The sequence below is a fragment of the Meleagris gallopavo genome, unplaced genomic scaffold (genome assembly GCF_905368555.1).
Source record: "Meleagris gallopavo unplaced genomic scaffold, MGAL_WU_HG_1.1 scaffold_22, whole genome shotgun sequence".
NCBI lineage: Eukaryota > Metazoa > Chordata > Aves > Galliformes > Phasianidae > Meleagris > Meleagris gallopavo.
In genome coordinates this window covers 50,658-68,505 of record NW_028147036.1, presented here as the reverse complement: position 1 = coordinate 68,505, position 17,848 = coordinate 50,658, and the positions used below count along the sequence as shown (strand labels likewise).

At 63.1% G+C, this 17,848-nt stretch overlaps 1 protein-coding gene across 1 annotated transcript in view; it reads left to right on the top strand.

The window, feature by feature from the left end:
* The first annotated feature begins 15 nt into the window (after window positions 1-15).
* Window positions 16-17,848, top strand: part of LOC104916863 (plectin-like) — a 30,244-nt gene continuing 12,411 nt past the window's right edge. Inside the window, exons 1-9 of the mRNA XM_085215372.1 lie at window positions 16-170; window positions 7,293-7,476; window positions 8,662-8,819; window positions 9,608-9,786; window positions 11,518-11,656; window positions 13,496-13,852; window positions 14,571-14,654; window positions 16,215-16,319; window positions 16,859-16,957. Of these exons, the coding sequence (XP_085071498.1) occupies window positions 99-170; window positions 7,293-7,476; window positions 8,662-8,819; window positions 9,608-9,786; window positions 11,518-11,656; window positions 13,496-13,852; window positions 14,571-14,654; window positions 16,215-16,319; window positions 16,859-16,957 (1,377 nt within the window). The 5' untranslated portion in view covers window positions 16-98. The remainder of the gene's footprint in view (window positions 171-7,292; window positions 7,477-8,661; window positions 8,820-9,607; window positions 9,787-11,517; window positions 11,657-13,495; window positions 13,853-14,570; window positions 14,655-16,214; window positions 16,320-16,858; window positions 16,958-17,848) is intronic.

Here is a 17,848-nt window from a genome sequence, read left to right as displayed (position 1 = left end):
CCCCCCCCCCTTCAATCCCCCCCCTGACCCGCGCTGCCCGCAGGTTGGAGCGGACGCATGCGCGGCTGCAGGAGCTGTGGCAGCAGCTGCACGGGGACATGCAGGCGCTGCATTCCTGGCAGCTGCTGCTGCGCGACATCCGGCACGTCCAGGGCTGGACGCAGCTCACGGTGAGCGCTGCAGGGCTGCGGGGTGCAATGTGGGGCTGTGGAGTGCAGTGTGGGACTGCGGGGTGCAATGTGGGGCTGTGGGGTGCAGTGTGGGGTTGTGGGGTGCAGTGTGGGGCTGCGGGATGCAGTGTGGGGCTGTGGGTTGCAATGTGGGGCTGTGGGGTGCGGTGTGGGGTTGTGGGGTGCAGTATGGGGCTGTGGGGTGCAGTGTGGGGTTGTGGGGTGCAATGTGGGGCTGTGGGGTGCGGTGTGGGACTGTGGGGTGCAGTGTGGGGTTGTGGGGTGCAGTGTGGGGTTGTGGGGTGCAATGTGGGGCTGTGGGGTGCAGTGTGGGGCTGTAGGGTGCGGTGTGGGGTTGTAGGGTGCTGCGTGGGGTGCGGGGTGCAATGTGGGGCTGCGGGGTGCAGTGTGGGGTTGTGGGGTGCAGTGTGGGGTTGTGGGGTGCAATGTGGGGCTGTGGGGTGCACTGTGGGGCTGTGGGGTGCAATGGGGTTGTGGGGTGCAATGTGGGGCTGTGGAGTGCAGTGTGGGGCTGCGGGGTGCAATGTGGGGCTGTGGGGTGCAGTGTGGGGTTGTGGGGTGCAATGTGGGGCTGTGGAGTGCAGTGTGGGACTGCGGGGTGCAGTGTGGGGCTGTGGGGTGCAGTGTGGGGTTGTGGGGTGCAATGTGGGGCTGTGGGGTGCAGTGTGGGACTGCGGGGTGCAATGTGGGGCTGTGGGGTGCAATGTGGGGCTGTAGGGTGCGGTGTGGGGTTGTAGGGTGCTGCGTGGGGTGCGGGGTGCAATGTGGGGCTGTGGGGTGCAGTGTGGGACTGCGGGGTGCAATGTGGAGCTGTGGGGTGCAGTGTGGGGGTATGGAGTGCAGTGTGGGGCTGTAGGGTGCGGCGTGGGGCTGCGGGGTGCAGTGTGGGGCTGTTGGGTGCGGTGTGGGGTTGTGGGGTGCAGTGTGGAGCTGTGGGGCTGTGGGGTGCAGTGTGGGGGTATGGAGTGCAGTGTGGGGCTGTAGGGTGCAGTGTGGGGTTGTAGGGTGCTGCGTAGGGTGCGGGGTGCAGTGTGGGGCTGTGGGGTGCAGTGTGGGGTTGTGGGGTGCAATGTGGGGCTGTGGGGTGCAGTGTGGGGTATGGGGTGCAGTGTGGGGCTGTAGGGTGCTGCGTGGGGTGCGGGGTGCAATGTGGGGCTGCGGGGTGCAGTGTGGGGTTGTGGGGTGCAATGTGGGGCTGTGGGGTGCAATGGGGTTGTGGGGTGCAATGTGGGGCTGTGGAGTGCAGTGTGGGGCTGTGGGGTGCAATGTGGGGCTGTGGGGTGCAGTGTGGGGCTGTGGGGTGCAATGTGGGGCTGTGGGGTGCGGTGTGGGGTTGTAGGGTGCTGCGTGGGGTGCGGGGTGCAGTGTGGGGTTGTGGGGTGCAATGTGGAGCTGTGGGGTGCAGTGTGGGGTTGTGGGGTGCAATGTAGGGCTGTGGAGTGCAGTGTGGGACTGCGGGGTGCAATGTGGGGCTGTGGGGTGCAGTGTGGGACTGCGGGGTGCAGTGTGGGGCTGTGGGGTGCAGTGTGGGGCTGTGGGGTGCAGTGTGGGGTTGTGGGGTGCAGTGTGGGACTGCGGGGTGCAGTGTGGGGTTGTGGGGTGCAATGTGGGGCTGTGGGGTGCAGTGTGGGACTGTGGGGTGCAATGTGGGGCTGTGGGGTGCAGTGTGGGGGTATGGAGTGCAGTGTGGGGCTGTGGGGTGCAGTGTGGGGGTATGGAGTGCAGTGTGGGGCTGTAGGGTGCAGTGTGGGGTTGTAGGGTGCTGCGTGGGGTGCGGGGTGCAGTGTGGGGCTGCGGGGTGCAGTGTGGGGTTGTGGGGTGCAATGTGGAGCTGTGGGGTGCAGTGTGGGGTTGTGGGGTGCAATGTGGGGCTGTGGGGTGCAGTGTGGGACTGCGGGGTGCAATGTGGGGCTGTGGGGTGCAGTGTGGGGCTGTGGGGTGCAGTGTGGGACTGTGGGGTGCAATGTGGGGCTGTGGGGTGCAGTGTGGGGCTGTGGGGTGCAGTGTGGGACTGCGGGGTGCAGTGTGGGGCTGTGGGGTGCAGTGTGGGGTTGTGGGGTGCAATGTGGGGCTGTGGGGTGCAGTGTGGGACTGCGGGGTGCAATGTGGGGCTGTGGGGTGCAGTGTGGGGTTGTGAGGTGCAATGTGGGGCTGTGGGGTGCAGTGTGGGGTTGTGGGGTGCAATGTGGGGCTGTGAGGTGCAGTGTGGGGGTATGGAGTGCAGTGTGGGGCTGTGGGGTGCAATGGGGTTGTGGGGTGCAATGTGGGGCTGTGGAGTGCAGTGTGGGGCTGTGGGGTGCAATGTGGGGCTGTGGGGTGCAGTGTGGGGCTGTGGGGTGCAATGTGGGGCTGTGGGGTGCGGTGTGGGGTTGTAGGGTGCTGCGTGGGGTGCGGGGTGCAGTGTGGGGCTGCGGGGTGCAGTGTGGGGTTGTGGGGTGCAATGTGGAGCTGTGGGGTGCAGTGTGGGGTTGTGGGGTGCAATGTAGGGCTGTGGAGTGCAGTGTGGGACTGCGGGGTGCAATGTGGGGCTGTGGGGTGCAGTGTGGGACTGCGGGGTGCAGTGTGGGGCTGTGGGGTGCAGTGTGGGGCTGTGGGGTGCAGTGTGGGGTTGTGGGGTGCAGTGTGGGACTGCGGGGTGCAGTGTGGGGTTGTGGGGTGCAATGTGGGGCTGTGGGGTGCAGTGTGGGACTGTGGGGTGCAATGTGGGGCTGTGGGGTGCAGTGTGGGGGTATGGAGTGCAGTGTGGGGCTGTGGGGTGCAGTGTGGGGGTATGGAGTGCAGTGTGGGGCTGTAGGATGCAGTGTGGGGTTGTAGGGTGCTGCGTGGGGTGCGGGGTGCAGTGTGGGGCTGCGGGGTGCAGTGTGGGGTTGTGGGGTGCAATGTGGAGCTGTGGGGTGCAGTGTGGGGTTGTGGGGTGCAATGTGGGGCTGTGGGGTGCAGTGTGGGACTGCGGGGTGCAATGTGGGGCTGTGGGGTGCAGTGTGGGGCTGTGGGGTGCAGTGTGGGACTGCGGGGTGCAGTGTGGGGCTGTGGGGTGCAGTGTGGGGTTGTGGGGTGCAATGTGGGGCTGTGGGGTGCAGTGTGGGACTGCGGGGTGCAATGTGGGGCTGTGGGGTGCAGTGTGGGACTGTGGGGTGCAATGTGGGGCTGTGGGGTGCAGTGTGGGGTTGTGGGGTGCAATGTGGGGCTGTGAGGTGCAGTGTGGGGGTATGGAGTGCAGTGTGGGGCTGTAGGGTGCGGTGTGGGGTTGTAGGGTGCTGCGTGGGGTGCGGGGTGCAATGTGGGGCTGTGGGGTGCAGTGTGGGGGTATGGACTGCAGTGTGGGGCTGTAGGGTGCGGCGTGGGGCTGCGGGGTGCAGTGTGGGGCTGTGGGGTGCGGTGTGGGGTTGTGGGGTGCAGTGTGGAGCTGTGGGGCTGTGGGGTGCAGTGTGGGGGTATGGAGTGCAGTGTGGAGCTGTAGGGTTCTGCGTGGGGCTGTGGGGTGCAGTGTGGGGCTGTAGGGTGCGGTGTGGGGCTGCGGGGTCCAGTGTGGGGTTGGGTGCAATGTGGGGCTGTGGGGTGCAGTGTGGGGGTATGGGGTGCAGTGTGGGGTTGTAGGGTGCGGCGTGGGGTGCGGGGTGCAGTGTGGGGCTGTGGGGTGCAGTGTGGGGTTGGGTGCAATGTGGGGCTGTGGGGTGCAGTGTGGGGGTTTGGAGTGCAGTGTGGGGATGTAGGGTGCAGTGTGGGGTTGTGGGGTGCAATGTGGGGCTGTGGGGTGCAGTGTGGGGGTATGGAGTGCAGTGTGGGGCTGTAGGGTGCTGCGTGGGGTGCGGGGTGCAGTGTGGGGTTGTGGGGTGCAATGTGGGGCTGTGGAGTGCAGTGTGGGGCTGTGGGGTGCAGTGTGGGGCTGTGGGGTGCGGTGTGGGGCTGTGGGGTGCGGTGTGGGGCTGTGGGGTTGTAGGGTGCTGTTAGGAGCTGTGGGATGCGGGGTGGGGCTGTGGGGTGCAGTGTGGGGTGATGGGATCTGCAGTGTGGGGTTGTTGGGTGCGGTGTGGGGCTGTGGGGTGCGGTGTGGGGCTGCGGGGTGCAGTGTGGGGTTGGGGGTGCAATGTGGGGCTGTGGGGTGCAATGGGGTTGTGGGGTGCAATGTGGGGCTGTGGAGTGCAGTGTGGGGCTGTGGGGTGCAATGTGGGGCTGTGGGGTGCAGTGTGGGGCTGTGGGGTGCAATGTGGGGCTGTGGGGTGCGGTGTGGGGTTGTAGGGTGCTGCGTGGGGTGCGGGGTGCAGTGTGGGGTTGTGGGGTGCAATGTGGAGCTGTGGGGTGCAGTGTGGGGTTGTGGGGTGCAATGTAGGGCTGTGGAGTGCAGTGTGGGACTGCGGGGTGCAATGTGGGGCTGTGGGGTGCAGTGTGGGACTGCGGGGTGCAGTGTGGGGCTGTGGGGTGCAGTGTGGGGCTGTGGGGTGCAGTGTGGGGTTGTGGGGTGCAGTGTGGGACTGCGGGGTGCAGTGTGGGGTTGTGGGGTGCAATGTGGGGCTGTGGGGTGCAGTGTGGGACTGTGGGGTGCAATGTGGGGCTGTGGGGTGCAGTGTGGGGGTATGGAGTGCAGTGTGGGGCTGTGGGGTGCAGTGTGGGGGTATGGAGTGCAGTGTGGGGGTGTAGGGTGCAGTGTGGGGTTGCAGGGTGCAGTGTGGGGTGTGGGGTGCAATGTGAGGCTGTGGGGTGCAGTGTGGGGTTGTGGGGTGCAGTGTGGGACTGCGGGGTGCAGTGTGGGGTGTGGGGTGCAATGTGGGGCTGTGGGGTGCAGTGTGGGACTGTGGGGTGCAATGTGGGGCTGTGGGGTGGAGTGTGGGGCTGTGGGGTGCAGTGTGGGACTGTGAGGTGCAATGTGGGGCTGTGGGGTGCAGTGTGGGGCTGTGGGGTGTGGTGTGGGACTGCGGGGTGCAATGTGGGGATGTGGGGTGCAGTGTGGGGTTGTGAGGTGCAATGTGGGGCTGTGGGGTGCAGTGTGGGGTTGTGGGGTGCAATGTGGGGCTGTGAGGTGAGGTGTGGGGGTATGGAGTGCAGTGTGGGGCTGTGGGGTGCAATGGGGTTGTGGGGTGCAATGTGGGGCTGTGGAGTGCAGTGTGGGGTTGTGGGGTGCAATGTGGGGCTGTGGGGTGCAGTGTGGGACTGCGGGGTGCAATGTGGGGCTGTGGGGTGCGGTGTGGGGTCGTGTGGTGCTGCGTGGGTTGCGGGGTGCAGTGTGGGGCTGCGGGCTGGAGTGTGGGGTTGTGGGGTGCAATGTGGAGCTGTGGGGTGCAGTGTGGGGTTGTGGGGTGCAATGTAGGGCTGTGGGGTGCAGTGTGGGACTGCGGGGTGCAATGTGGGGCTGTGGGGTGCAGTGTGGGGCTGTGGGGTGCATGTGGGGCTGTGGGGTGCAGTGTGGGACTGCGGGGTGCAATGTGGGGCTGTGGGGTGCAGTGTGGGGCTGTGGGGTGCAGTGTGGGGTTGTGGGGTGCAATGTGGGGCTGTGGGGTGCGGTGTGGGGCTGTGGGGTGCAGTGTGGGGTTGCGGGGTGCAATGTGGGGCTGTGGGGTGCAGTGTGGGACTGTGGGGTGCAATGTGGGGCTGTGGGGTGCAATATGGGGGTATGGAGTGCAGTGTGGGGTTGTAGGGTGCAGTGTGGGGCTGTAGGGTACTGCGTGGGGTGCGGGGTGCAGTGTGGGGCTGTGGGGTGCAGTGTGGGACTGTGGGGTGCAATGTGGGGCTGCGGGATGCAGTGTGGGGTTGTGGGGTGCAATGTGGGGCTGTGGGGTGCAGTGTGGGACTGCGGGGTGCAATGTGGGGCTGTGGGGTGCAGTGTGGGGCTGTGGGGTGCAATGTGGGGCTGTGGGGTGCAGTGTTGGGGTGCGGGATGCAGTGTGGGGTTGTGGGGTGCAGTGTGGGGCTGTGGGGTGCAGTGTGGGGTTGTGGGGTGCAGTGTGGGGCTGTGGGGTGCAGTGTGGGGCTGTGGGGTGCAGTGTGGGGTTGTGGGGTGCAATGTGGGGCTGTGGAGTGCAGTGTGGGGCTGCGGGGTGCAGTGTGGGGCTGTGGGGTGCAGTGTGGGGTTGTGGGGTGCAATGTGGGGCTGTGGGGTGCAGTGTGGGACTGTGGGGTGCAGTGTGGGGGTATGGAGTGCAGTGTGGGGCTGTAGGGTGCGGTGTGGGGTTGCAGGGTGCAGTGTGGGTTTCGGGGTGCAATGTGGGGCTGTGGGGTGCAGTGTGGGGTTGTGGGGTGCAGTGTGGGGCTGTGGGGTGCGGTGTGGGGCTGCGGGGTGCAGTGTGGGGCTGTGGGGTGCAGTGTGGGGGTATGGAGTGCAGTGTGGGACTGCGGGGTGCAATGTGGGGCTGTGGGGCTGTGGGGTGCAGTGTGGGGCTGTAGGATGCGGTGTGGGGCTGTGGGGCAGTGTGGGACTGCGGGGTGCAGTGTGGGGCTGTGGGGTGCAGTGTGGGACTGCGGGGTGCAGTGTGGGGCTGTGGGGCTGTGGGGCTGTGGGGTGCAGTGTGGGGCTGTAGGATGCGGTGTGGGGCTGTGGGGCAGTGCGGGGTGTTGCGGAGCTGTGTGGGGCGGTGTGGGGCAACGCACACAGCAGTGCAGTGCCGTGCAGTGCAACCTGCTGCCCCATGGTGCAGTGATGCCGTGCGTTTGTGGTGCTGCACAGTGTGATGCAGTGATGCAGTGCATAGCGGTGCTGCAGGGCACAGTGCAGTGATGCCATGCATTGTGGTGCTGCAGGGTGCAGTGCAGTGATGCAGTGCATAGCGATGCCTCGCATTGCACCGCAGCACGGTGCCCTGGCGCGTTGCAGTGCTGCACGCCATGATGCAGAGCCGTGCAGCGCGCTGTGGTGCCCTGTGTTGCAGACAGGTGCGATGCAGCGCGTCGCAGTGCCACGCAGTGCAGCGTGATGCAGCGCAATGTGGTGCCACGCGTTGCAGCATGTCATGCTGCGGTGCATTGCAGTGCCACACGCAATAATGCGGCACAATGAACGCCCGCACGCTGCACTTCATGGTGCAGCGCTGCACCCCGGGGCCCCGCCGTGCAGCTGTGCAGCCGTGCAGCGCTGCAGCCGCATGTTCTGAGCGCGGTGTTCCCCTGCAGCTGCGCACCATGGCGACGGAGGAATGTCAGCGCACGCTGCGCAGCCTGGAGACGCATTACCAGCAGTTCCTGCAGCACAGCGCCGACGCGCGCTGCTTCCAGCCCGACGACCGCATGCAGCTGCAGCGCGACTACAGCGCCTGCACACAAAAGTACGAGCTGCTGCTGCGCGCGCAGGAGAAAGGTGAGCAGCCCCGGCCCGATGCAGCCGCCCCTGCAGTGCTGCAGTGCTGCACACCCAACACACTGCAGCCACTCAGCGCAGTGCTGCGTGCTACAACCCAACCCACAACATCCCCATGCAGTGCTGCAGTGCTGCAGCGGTGCAGACACCTGCTCAGCTGCTCTGTGTCCCGATATGCGGTGCCTACCTGCTGCAGTGCTGCACCCCCACCACACTGCAGCCACTCAGTGCAGTGTTGCAGTGCTGCAGTGCTACCCCCCCCACAGCATCTCTTCCATGCAGTGCTGCTGTGCGGCATCCTCAACCAGCTGCAGCTATCTCATGCAGTGCTACAGTACTGCACCCCCACCCCATATCTTCCACCCACTGCAGTGCTGCAACGCTGCACCGTGCCCGTTCATCTGTGCTGCAACCTAATCTGTGGTGCCTGCCTGCTGCCGGGCTGCAGTGTTGTACTGCTGCAGCGCAGAACCACTGCAGTGCTGCACCTCCACCCCACAGCACTCACCCCACGCAGTGCTGCATCCACACCCTGCTTCACGCACCCATTGCAGGGCTGCAGGGCTGCATCTGCCCACTCAGCCACGCTGCATCCCAGTCTGCTGCGCCCACTCAGTGCAGTGTTACAGTGCTGCAGTGTTGCAGTGCCACAGCGCTGTTTGCCCACTCAGCTGTGCTGCATCCCGATCTGCAGCACCTGCTCTGTGCAGTGCTGCACTCCTGTCTCACAGAAACCACGCAGTGCAGTTCTGCAACGCTGCATCCACCTGCTTGGCAGAGCTGCATCCCAATCTGCAGCGCCCACCTACTGCAGAACTGCAGCCTCACCCGGCTGCACCTACTCTGTGCATTGATGCAGTGCTGCAGCCTCACCCTGCTGCAGCCACTCAGTGTGGTGCTGCAGTGCTGCAGCCTCACCCGGCTGCACCCGCTCAGTGCAGTGCTGCAGTGCTGCACCTGCTCCATGCATTGATGCAGTGCTGCACCCTCACCCTGCCGCAGCCACTCAGTGCAGCACTGCAGTTCTGCAACCTCACCTTGCCACACCGGCTCGGTGCAGTGCTGCAGTTCAGCAACCTCACCCTGCTGCACCCGCTCAGTGCAGTGCTGCAGTTCTGCAACCTCACCTGGCTGCACCCGCTCGGTGCAGTGCCGCAGCGCTGCAATGCTGCCGTGTCCCCGCAGGCGAGCAGGAGGAGTCGCTGCGGCGCAGTTACATCTCGCAGCTGAAGGACATCCGGCTGCAGCTGGAGAGCTGCGAGAGCCGCACCGTGCACAAGCTGCGCCTGCCGCTGGACAACGAGCCCAGCACCGAGTGCGCGCAGCGCATCGCCGAGCAGCAGGTGGGCAATGCGGTGCTGCATGCCTCACCCGGCCTCAGCGGGGCGCTGGCGTGCTGCGCTGTGCGGTGCCGCGTGTCCTGGACTCGTCGCTGTGGCGTGCAGTGATGCGCGTCCCGTAGCACTGCTGTGCTGTGCGGTGCTGCCTGTCCCGCTGTCACCGCTGTGTGGTGCTGTGCAGTGCAGGGCTGCATGTCCCCGTGTCACTGCTGTGCCATGCAGGGCTGCATGTCCCCGTGTCACTGCTATGCACTGCAGGGCTGCATGTCCTCATGTCACTGCTGTGCCATGCAGGGCTGCATGTCCCCACGTCACTGCTGTGCCATGCAGGATTGCATGTCCCCGTGTCACTGCTGTGCACTGCAGGGCTGCATGTCCCCACATCACTGCTGTGCCATGCAGGGCTGCATGTCCCCGTGCCACTGCTGTGCACTGCAGGGCTGCACAACCTGCTGTTCCTGCTGCAGTGACATGCAGTCTTGTGCAGTGTTGCGTGTTGCAGTCCTTGCTGCAGTGACATGCAGTGCCGTGCAGCTCTGCTTGTCCCAATATTAATACGGCGCTGTGCGATTTGCATGTCCTGCAGTCCCCACTGCAGTAACATACACTGCAGTGCAGTGCTGCGTGTCCCATAGCAGTGCAGTGCGGTGTGCTGACACGCAGTGCAGTGCTGCATGTCCCATAGCAGCGCGGCACGCTGTGCTGACATGCGTTGCAGTGCTGCATGTCCCATAGCAGCACAGTGTGCTGACATGCAGCGCAGTGTGCTGATGCGCTGCGCTGCACTGCAGGAGATCCACCGTGAGCTGGAGGGCATCCGTGAGAACCTGGATGCGGTGAGCGCGCAGTCGGCGCAGGTTTTGGCGCAGCCCGAGGACGGAGCCTCAGCGCCGCTGCTGCGGTCGGAGCTGGAGGTGACGCTGCAGAAAATGGAGCGCGTCTACAGCCTGTCCTGCATCTACCTGGAGAAGTGAGGCGTGCAGCAATGCGCGGGGAGGAGGAGGAAGGAGGGGGTGGGGGAGGAAGGCAAAGGGGGAGGGGGTGGAGGTGGAGGAGGAGGAGGAGGAGAATGAAGGCAGAAGGCAGAGTGAGGAGGAGGAAGGGGAGGAGGAGAAAGAAGAAAGCAGAGGGAGGAGGAGGAGGAAGAGGAGGAGGAAGAAGGCAGAGAGAGGAGGAGGAGGGGGAGGAGGAGGATGAAGGCGGAGGAGGAGGAAGAGGAGGAGGATGAAGGCGGAGGAGGAGGAGGAAGAGGAGGAGGATGAAGGCAGAGGGAGGAGGAGGAGGTGCAGGAGGTCTGCAGCCTCTCCTGCATCTACCTGGAGGAATGAGAAATGCGACGGCTGTGGGGTGGGGAGAAGAGGAGGGAGGAGGAAGAGGAGGAGGAAGAGGAGGAGGAGGAGGAGGAGGAGAAGGAGATGAAGGCAAAGGTAGAGGAGGGGGTGGAGGGGGGTGACGGTAGAAGAGAATGGGATGGAGGAGGAGGAGAAGGAGAAGATGAAGGCAGAGGGGAGGTGAAGGCAAAAGAGGACGGGGAGGAAGAGGGAGAAGAGGAGGAGGAGGAGGAAGGCAGAGGGAGGAGGTGGTGGAGGTGGAGGAGGAGGAGATGAAGGCAGAGGGGAGGTGAAGGCAAAAGAGGAGGAGAGGGTGGAAGAGGAGGAGGAGGAGGAGGAGGAAGGCAGAGGAGGAGGAGATGGAGGAGGAGATGAAGGCTGAGGAAGATGATGGAGGAGGAAGAGGAGGAGATGGCGGTGAAAGAGGAGGAGGAGGAGGAAGGCAGAGAAAGAAAATGGAAGAGGAGGCGGTGGAGGTGGAGGTGGAGGAGGATGAAGGCAGAAGAGGAGGAGGAGGATGGGATGAAGCAGAGGAGAATGAGATGGAGGAAGATGAGATGAAGGCAGAAGGAGGAGGTGGAGGTGGTGAAGGAGATGGAGGAGGAGGAGGAGGAAGAGGAGAAGGAGGGTGAAGGCATGGAAGGCAGAGATGAAGGCAGAAGAGAAGGTGAGAGTGGAAGATGAGGATGGGATGAAGGTGGAGGATGATGAAGATAGAGGAAGAAGAGGAGGAAGAGATGGAGGAAAGGGGGATGAAGGCAAAAGGGGAAGAGATGGAGGAGGAGAAAGAAAAGGAGTTGAAGACAGAGGAGGAGGAGGATGAAGGCATAGAAGTCAGAGATGAAGGCAGAGGAGGAGATGAACGCAGAGGGGGAGGAGGAGGATGAAGGTGGAGGAGGAGGATGAGATGGAGGAGGAGGAGGAGGATGAAGGCAGAAGAAGATGAGATGGAGGAGGAGGAGGGGGAGGAGGAGGAGGAGGATGAAGGCAGAAGAAGATGAGATGGAAGAGGAGGAGGAGGATGAAGGCAGAAGAAGATGAGATGGAGGAGGAGGAGGGGGAGGAGGAGGAGGAGGATGAAGGCAGAAGAAGATGAGATGGAGGAGGAGGAGGAGGATGAAGGCAGAAGAAGATGAGATGGAGGAGGAGGAGGGGGAGGAGGAGGAGGAGGATGAAGGCAGAAGAAGATGAGATGGAGGAGGAGGAGGGGGAAGAGGAGGAGGAGGATGAAGGCAGAGGGAAGAGGTGGTAGAGGTGCAGGTGGAGGCTGCGGAGGCGGTGGAGGTGGAAATAGGAAGAGGAGGAGGAGGAGGAGAGAGAGGAGGAGGAGGAGGAGGAGGAGGAAGGCCCACCTGCACTGCTGCCCGCAGGCTGAAGACCATCGCAGTGGTGATCCGCAGCACTCAGGAGGCCGAGGAGCTGCTGCAGCTCTACGAGGAGCAGCTGAAGAGCGCCCATGCAGTGCCTGCAGACAGCGCTGAGCTCCAGAGCAGCTGTGAGGAACTGAAGGTATGGGGGGGGGGTCGGGGTGTGGGGCTGGGGGTGTGGGGCTGGGGGTGTGGGATGAGTCACTCTCAGTGGGTCACTGTGGGTACCTATGGGTCACTGTGGGTCCCTGTGGGTCTCAGTGGTTCCCTATTGGTCACTGTGGGTCCCTGTGGGTCTCAGTGGTTCCCTATTGGTCACTGTGGGTCCCTGTGGGTCTCAGTGGTTTCCTATGGGTCCCTGTGGGTCACTGTGGGTCCCTGTGGGTCACTGTGAGTCCCTGTGGGTCCCAATGGGTCCCTGTGGTTCTCTATGGGTCCCTACGGGTCTCAATGGGTTGTTATGGGTCCCTATGGCTCCCTATGGGTCTCAGTGGGTCCCTGTGGGTCCCTATGGGTCTCTATGGGTCAGTATGGCTCCCTGTGGGTCTCAGTGGGTCCCTGTGGGTCCCTATGGGTCGCTACGGGTCCTTATGGCTCCCTATGGGTCTTAGTGGGTCCTTATGGATCCTTATGGGTCTCAGTGGTTCCCTATGGGTCTCAGTCCCTGTGGTTCTCTAGGGGTTCCTACGGGTCTCAATGGGTTGTTATGGGTCCCTGTGGGTCCCTATGGGTCTCAGTGGGTCCCTGTGGGTCCCTCTGGGTCTCTATGGGTCAGTATGGGTCCTTATGGCTCTCTATGGGTCTTAGTGGGTCCTTATGGATCCTTATGGGTCTCAGTGGTTCCCTATGGGTCTCAGTGAGTCCCTGTGGTTCTCTAGGGGTCCCTACGGGTCTCAATGGGTTGTTATGGGTCCCTATGGGTCTCAGTGGGTCCCTGTGGGTCCCTGTGGGTCTCTATGGGTCAGTATGGGTCCTTATGGCTCCCTATGGGTCTTAGTGGGTCCTTATGGATCCTTATGGGTCTCAGTGGTTCCCTATGGGTCTCAGTCCCTGTGGTTCTCTAGGGGTTCCTACGGGTCTCAATGGGTTGTTATGGGTCCCTGTGGGTCCCTATGGGTCTCAGTGGGTCCCTGTGGGTCCCTCTGGGTCTCTATGGGTCAGTATGGGTCCTTATGGCTCTCTATGGGTCTTAGTGGGTCCTTATAGATCCTTATGGGTCTCAGTGGTTCCCTATGGGTCTCAGTGAGTCCCTGTGGTTCTCTAGGGGTCCCTACGGGTCTCAATGGGTTGTTATGGGTCCCTATGGGTCTCAGTGGGTCCCTGTGGGTCCCTGTGGGTCTCTATGGGTCAGTATGGGTCCTTATGGCTCTCTATGGGTCTTAGTGGGTCCTTATGGATCCTTATGGGTCTCAGTGGTTCCCTATGGGTCTCAGTGGGTCCCTGTGCGTCCATATGGGTCCCTGTGGGTCTCTATGGGTCAGTATGGCTCCCTGTGGGTCTCAATGGGTCCCTGTGGGTCCCTATGGGTCGCTACGGGTCAGTATGGGTCCTTATGGGTCCCTATGGGTCTCAGTGGGTCCCTTTGCGTCCATATGAGTCCCTGTGGGTTCCTACGGGTCTCAATGGGTCCCTGGGGGTCTCACTGGTTCCTGTGGGTACCTATGGGTCTCAGTGGGTCCCTATGGGTCTCAGTGGGTCCTTATGGATCCTATGGGTCTCAGTGGGTCCTTACGGATCCCTATGGGTCTTAGTGGGTCCTTATGGATCCCTATGGGTCTCAGTGGGTCCCTGTGGGTCCTTATGGATCCCTATGGGTCTCAGTGGGTCCCTGTGGGTCCTTATGGATCCCTATGGGTCTCAGTGGGTCCCTGTGGGTCCTTATGGATCCCTGTGGGTCTCAGTGGGTCCCTGTGGGTCCCTATGGGTCTCTATGGGTCCCAGCGGCCGCCTTGCCCAGCGCACGCTTTGTCCCCCGTTGCAGCGGCTGCGCTCGCAGGCTGACGGCCACGCAGTGGCGTTCGCGGCGCTGCAGGAGGAGCTGAGCAGAGCGCGGGCGGTGAACGAGCGCATGGAGCGCGGGCACAGCGAGCGCGACGCCGACCTGCAGCGCTACGGCCACCGCGTGGAGGCGCTGCTGCGGCGCTGGGACGCAGCGCTGGCGCAGATGGAGCTGCGGCTGCGCGACCTGCAGCTGCTGGGGCGGCGCCTGCGGAGCTACCGGCAGAGCTGCGACGCGCTGCAGGAGTGGATCCGCGAGGCGCGGCTGCGCCAGGAGAGCATCCAGGCTGCACCCATCGTGGACTGCGCCGCAGTGCGGGAGCAGCTGCTGCAGGAGAAGGTAATGCGGGGCCGAGCTGCGGCGAGTGCAGCGTGCAGCGTGCAGCCCCACTGCTTGTGGTGCACATTGTGCGCAGCACTGGTGGTTGCAGTGCAGAGCTGCAGTACATGGCCCATTCGTTATGCAGAGCTGCAGTGCATGGTCCATTCGTTGCGCAGGGCTGCAGTGCATGCAGCACGCAGCCCCGGTGCTTGTGGTGCGTGACCCCAGAGTGCATTGTGCGCAGCACTGGTGGTTGCAGTGCGTGGTTATTGTTCTCACAGTGCAGTGCATGGCCTGCTTGCCATGCAGAGCTGCAGTGCGTGCAGCATGCAGCCCCAACCCATAATGCTCACAGCGCATGACCACAGAGCACATTGCGCGCAGCACTGGTGGTTGCAGTGCAGAGCTGTGGTCCTCGTGGTGCACAGCTGCAGTGGTTGCAGTGGAGAGCTGCAGTGGCCGTCCCTGTGCTTGCAGTGCTGCTCATGCTGAAGAGCTGCAGTGCCTGCAACGTGCGGTGCCTGCAACGTGCAGTCCCAGTGCTTGCAGTGCATGACCGCAGAGCGCGCCGTGCACAGCTCTGGTGGTTGCAGTGCAGAGCTGCAGCGCACGCAGTGCGGAGCTGCGCCGCGTCTCACGCACAGCTGCAGTGGTTGCAGTGCAGAGCTGCAGTGCACGCAGGGCTCGGCCCCGTTGCTGCTGCCGTGCAGCTCAGCTGCAGCCCCTCTCCCTGCAGAAGCTGCTGGAGGAATGCGAGCAGCAGAAGGAGAAGGTGGAGGAGTGCCAGCGCTACGCCAAGCAGTACATCGACGCCATCAAGGTGCGCTGCAGCCCTGCGCCGCGGGGCTCTGGGTTGCACTGCTGTGGGTCGCTGTGGGTCACTGTGGGTCGCTGTGGGTCCTGGTGCTGTGGGTCGCTGTGGGTCACTATTGGTCCTGGTGCTGTAGGTCACTATGGGTTGCTGTGGGTCGCTGTGGGTTCTGGTGCTGTGGGTCACTATGGGTTGCTGTTGGTCTCTGTGGGTCACTATGGGTCGCTGTGGGTCACTGTGGGTCACTACGTGTTGCTGTGGGTCACTGTGGGTCTTGGTGCTGTGGGTCACTATATATGTATTTATGGATCGCTGTGGGTTGCTGTTGGTCTCTATGGGTCACTGTGGGTCACTGTGGGTCACTATGGGTCACTGTAGGTCATTGTGGGTTACCATAGGTCACTATGGGTTGCTGTGGGTCACTGTGGGTCACTATAGGTCACTGTAGGTCATTGTGGGTCACTGTAGGTCACTGTGGGTCACTGTGGGTCACTGTAGGTCATTGTGGGTTACCGTAGGTCACTATGGGTTGCTGTGGGTCGCTGTGGGTCACTGTGGGTCGCTGTGGGTCACTGTTGGTCTCTATGGGTCAGTATGGGTCACTGTGGGTCACTGTAGGTCACTATGGGTCACTGTAGGTCACTATGGGTCCCTGTGGGTCCCTGTGGGTCCTGGTGCTGTGGGTCGCTATATATGCATTTATGGGTCGCTTTGGGTCGCTGTTGGTCTCTATGGGTCACTGTGGGTCACTGTGGGTCACTATGGGTCACTGTGGGTCACTGTGGGTCACTGTAGGTCATTGTGGGTTACCGTAGGTCACTATGGGTTGCTGTGGGTCGCTGTGGGTCACTGTGGGTCGCTGTGGGTCACTGTTGGTCTCTATGGGTCAGTATGGGTCACTGTGGGTCACTGTAGGTCACTATGGGTTGCTGTGGGTCGCTGTGGGTCACTGTGGGTCACTATGGGTCACTGTAGGTCACTATGGGTCCCTGTGGGTCCCTGTGGGTCCTGGTGCTGTGGCTCACTAAATATGTATATATGGGTCACTGTGGGTCACTGTAGGTCACTATGGGTCCCTGTGGGTCCCTGTGGGTCCTGGTGCTGTGGGTCACTAAATATGTATATGTGGGTCACTATGGGTTACTGTGGATCACTGTGGGTTGCTGTGGGTCAGTATGGGTCACTGTGGACCATTGTGGATCACCGTGAGTCACTATGGGTCACTTTGGGTGGCTGTGGGTCACTGTGGATCACTGTGGGTGGCTGTGGGTAACTGTGGGTCACTGTGGGTCACTATGGGTCGCAGTGCTGTGGGTCACTACGGATCACTATTGGTCACTGCTGGTCACTGTGGGTCACTGTGGGTCACTTTTGGTCACTATGGGTCTCTGTGGGTCACTGGGTCACGGTGCTGTGGGCTGCAGCGTTGTGGGTTGCAGCGCTGTGGGCTGCAGCGTTGTGGGTTGCAGCGCTATGGGCCGCAGCGGTGTGGGCTGCAGCGGTGTGGGCTGCAGTGCTGTGGGTTGCAGTGCTGTGGGTGCAGCCCCCCCCACCTCTCCCTCCCCACAGGACTATGAGCTGCAGCTCATCACCTTCACGGCGCAACTGGAGCCGCAGGCGTCGCCTGCCAAGAAGGCCAAAGTGCAGTCAGCATCAGACAGCGTCATCCAGGAGGTGAGGCTGCAGGGAATGCAGCAATGCAGGACTGGGAGTGCAGGGAATGCAGAGCTGGGGTGCAGAGAGCGCAGCTGTGCAGTGCTATGGATGCAAGGAGTGCAGCACTGCGGGGCTGGGAGTGCAGGGAATGCAGTGCTGGGGTGCAGAGCACGCAGCTGTGCAGTGCTATGGGTGCAAGGAGTGCAGCACTGCGGGGCTGGAGGTGCCAGGAATATAGTGCTGGGGGTGCAGGGAATGCAGCACTGCAGTGCTGGGGGTGCAAGGAACGCAGGGCTGGGGGTGCGTGGAATGCGGGGCTGGGGGTGCCCAGAGTGCAGCACTGCAGGGCTTCAGGGCTGGGAGTGCAGGGAATGCAGTGCCGGGAGCGCAGGGAATGCAGAACTGCGGGGGAGAGGGGGGGGAGAGGGAGGGAAGGGTGCAGGGAATGCAGTGCTGGGGTGCAGGGAGTGCAGCACTACAGTGCAGGGGATGCAGCCCTGCAGTGCTGTGGGTGCAGAGGATGCAGCCCTGCGCTGACGGCGCTGCATGCCCTGTAGTACGTGGAGCTGCGCACGCGGTACAGCGAGCTGACGACGCTCAGCAGTCAGTACATCAAATTCATCACGGAGACGCTGCGGCGCATGGAGCACGAGGAGGTACTGCGCATGCGACGCGCGGCTGCAGCGGTGTTTCGGTTCCCCCTCCCCCCAACTGCAACTGCAGCTCCGGGAGCGCCCGGTGTGCCGCTAACGCTGCTCGCTGCCCTAACGCCGCTCTGAGTGCACTGCAGCTCTGCGTGCAGCACAGCTCCAGGTGCAGCACAGCCCTGGGTGCAGCACAGCTGTGGTTGCAATGCAGCTCCAGGTGCAGCACAGCTCAGAGCACAGCACAGCTCCAGGTGCAATGCAGCTCCGGGTGCAGCTCAGCTCTGAGTGCAACACAGCTAAGAGTGCAGCACAGCTCCAGGTGCAGCACAGCCCTGGGTGCAGCACAGCTGTGGTTGCAATGCAGCTCCAGGTGCAGCACAGCTCAGAGCACAGCACAGCTCCAGGTGCAATGCAGCTCCGGGTGCAGCTCAGCTCTGAGTGCAACACAGCTAAGAGTGCAGCACAGCTTCAGGTGCAGCACAGCCCTGGGTGCAGCACAGCTCAGAGCACAGCACAGCTCCAGGTGCAATGCAGCTCCGGGTGCAGCTCAGCTCTGAGTGCAACACAGCTAAGAGTGCAGCACAGCTTCAGGTGCAGCACAGCCCTGGGTGCAGCACAGCTGTGGTTGCAATGCAGCTCCAGGTGCAGCACAGCTCAGAGCACAGCACAGCTCCAGGTGCAATGCAGCTCCGGGTGCAGCTCAGCTCTGAGTGCAACACAGCTCCAGGTGCAGCTCAGCTCTGGGTGCAATGCAGCTCCAGATGCAATGCAGCACCGGATGCAGTGCAGCTCCGGGCACAGCACAGCTCTGGGTGCAGCACAGCTCCAGGCACAGCACAACACCGGGTGCAGCGCAACTCCGGGTGCAATGCAGCTCTGGGCACAGCAGGACAGCTGCAG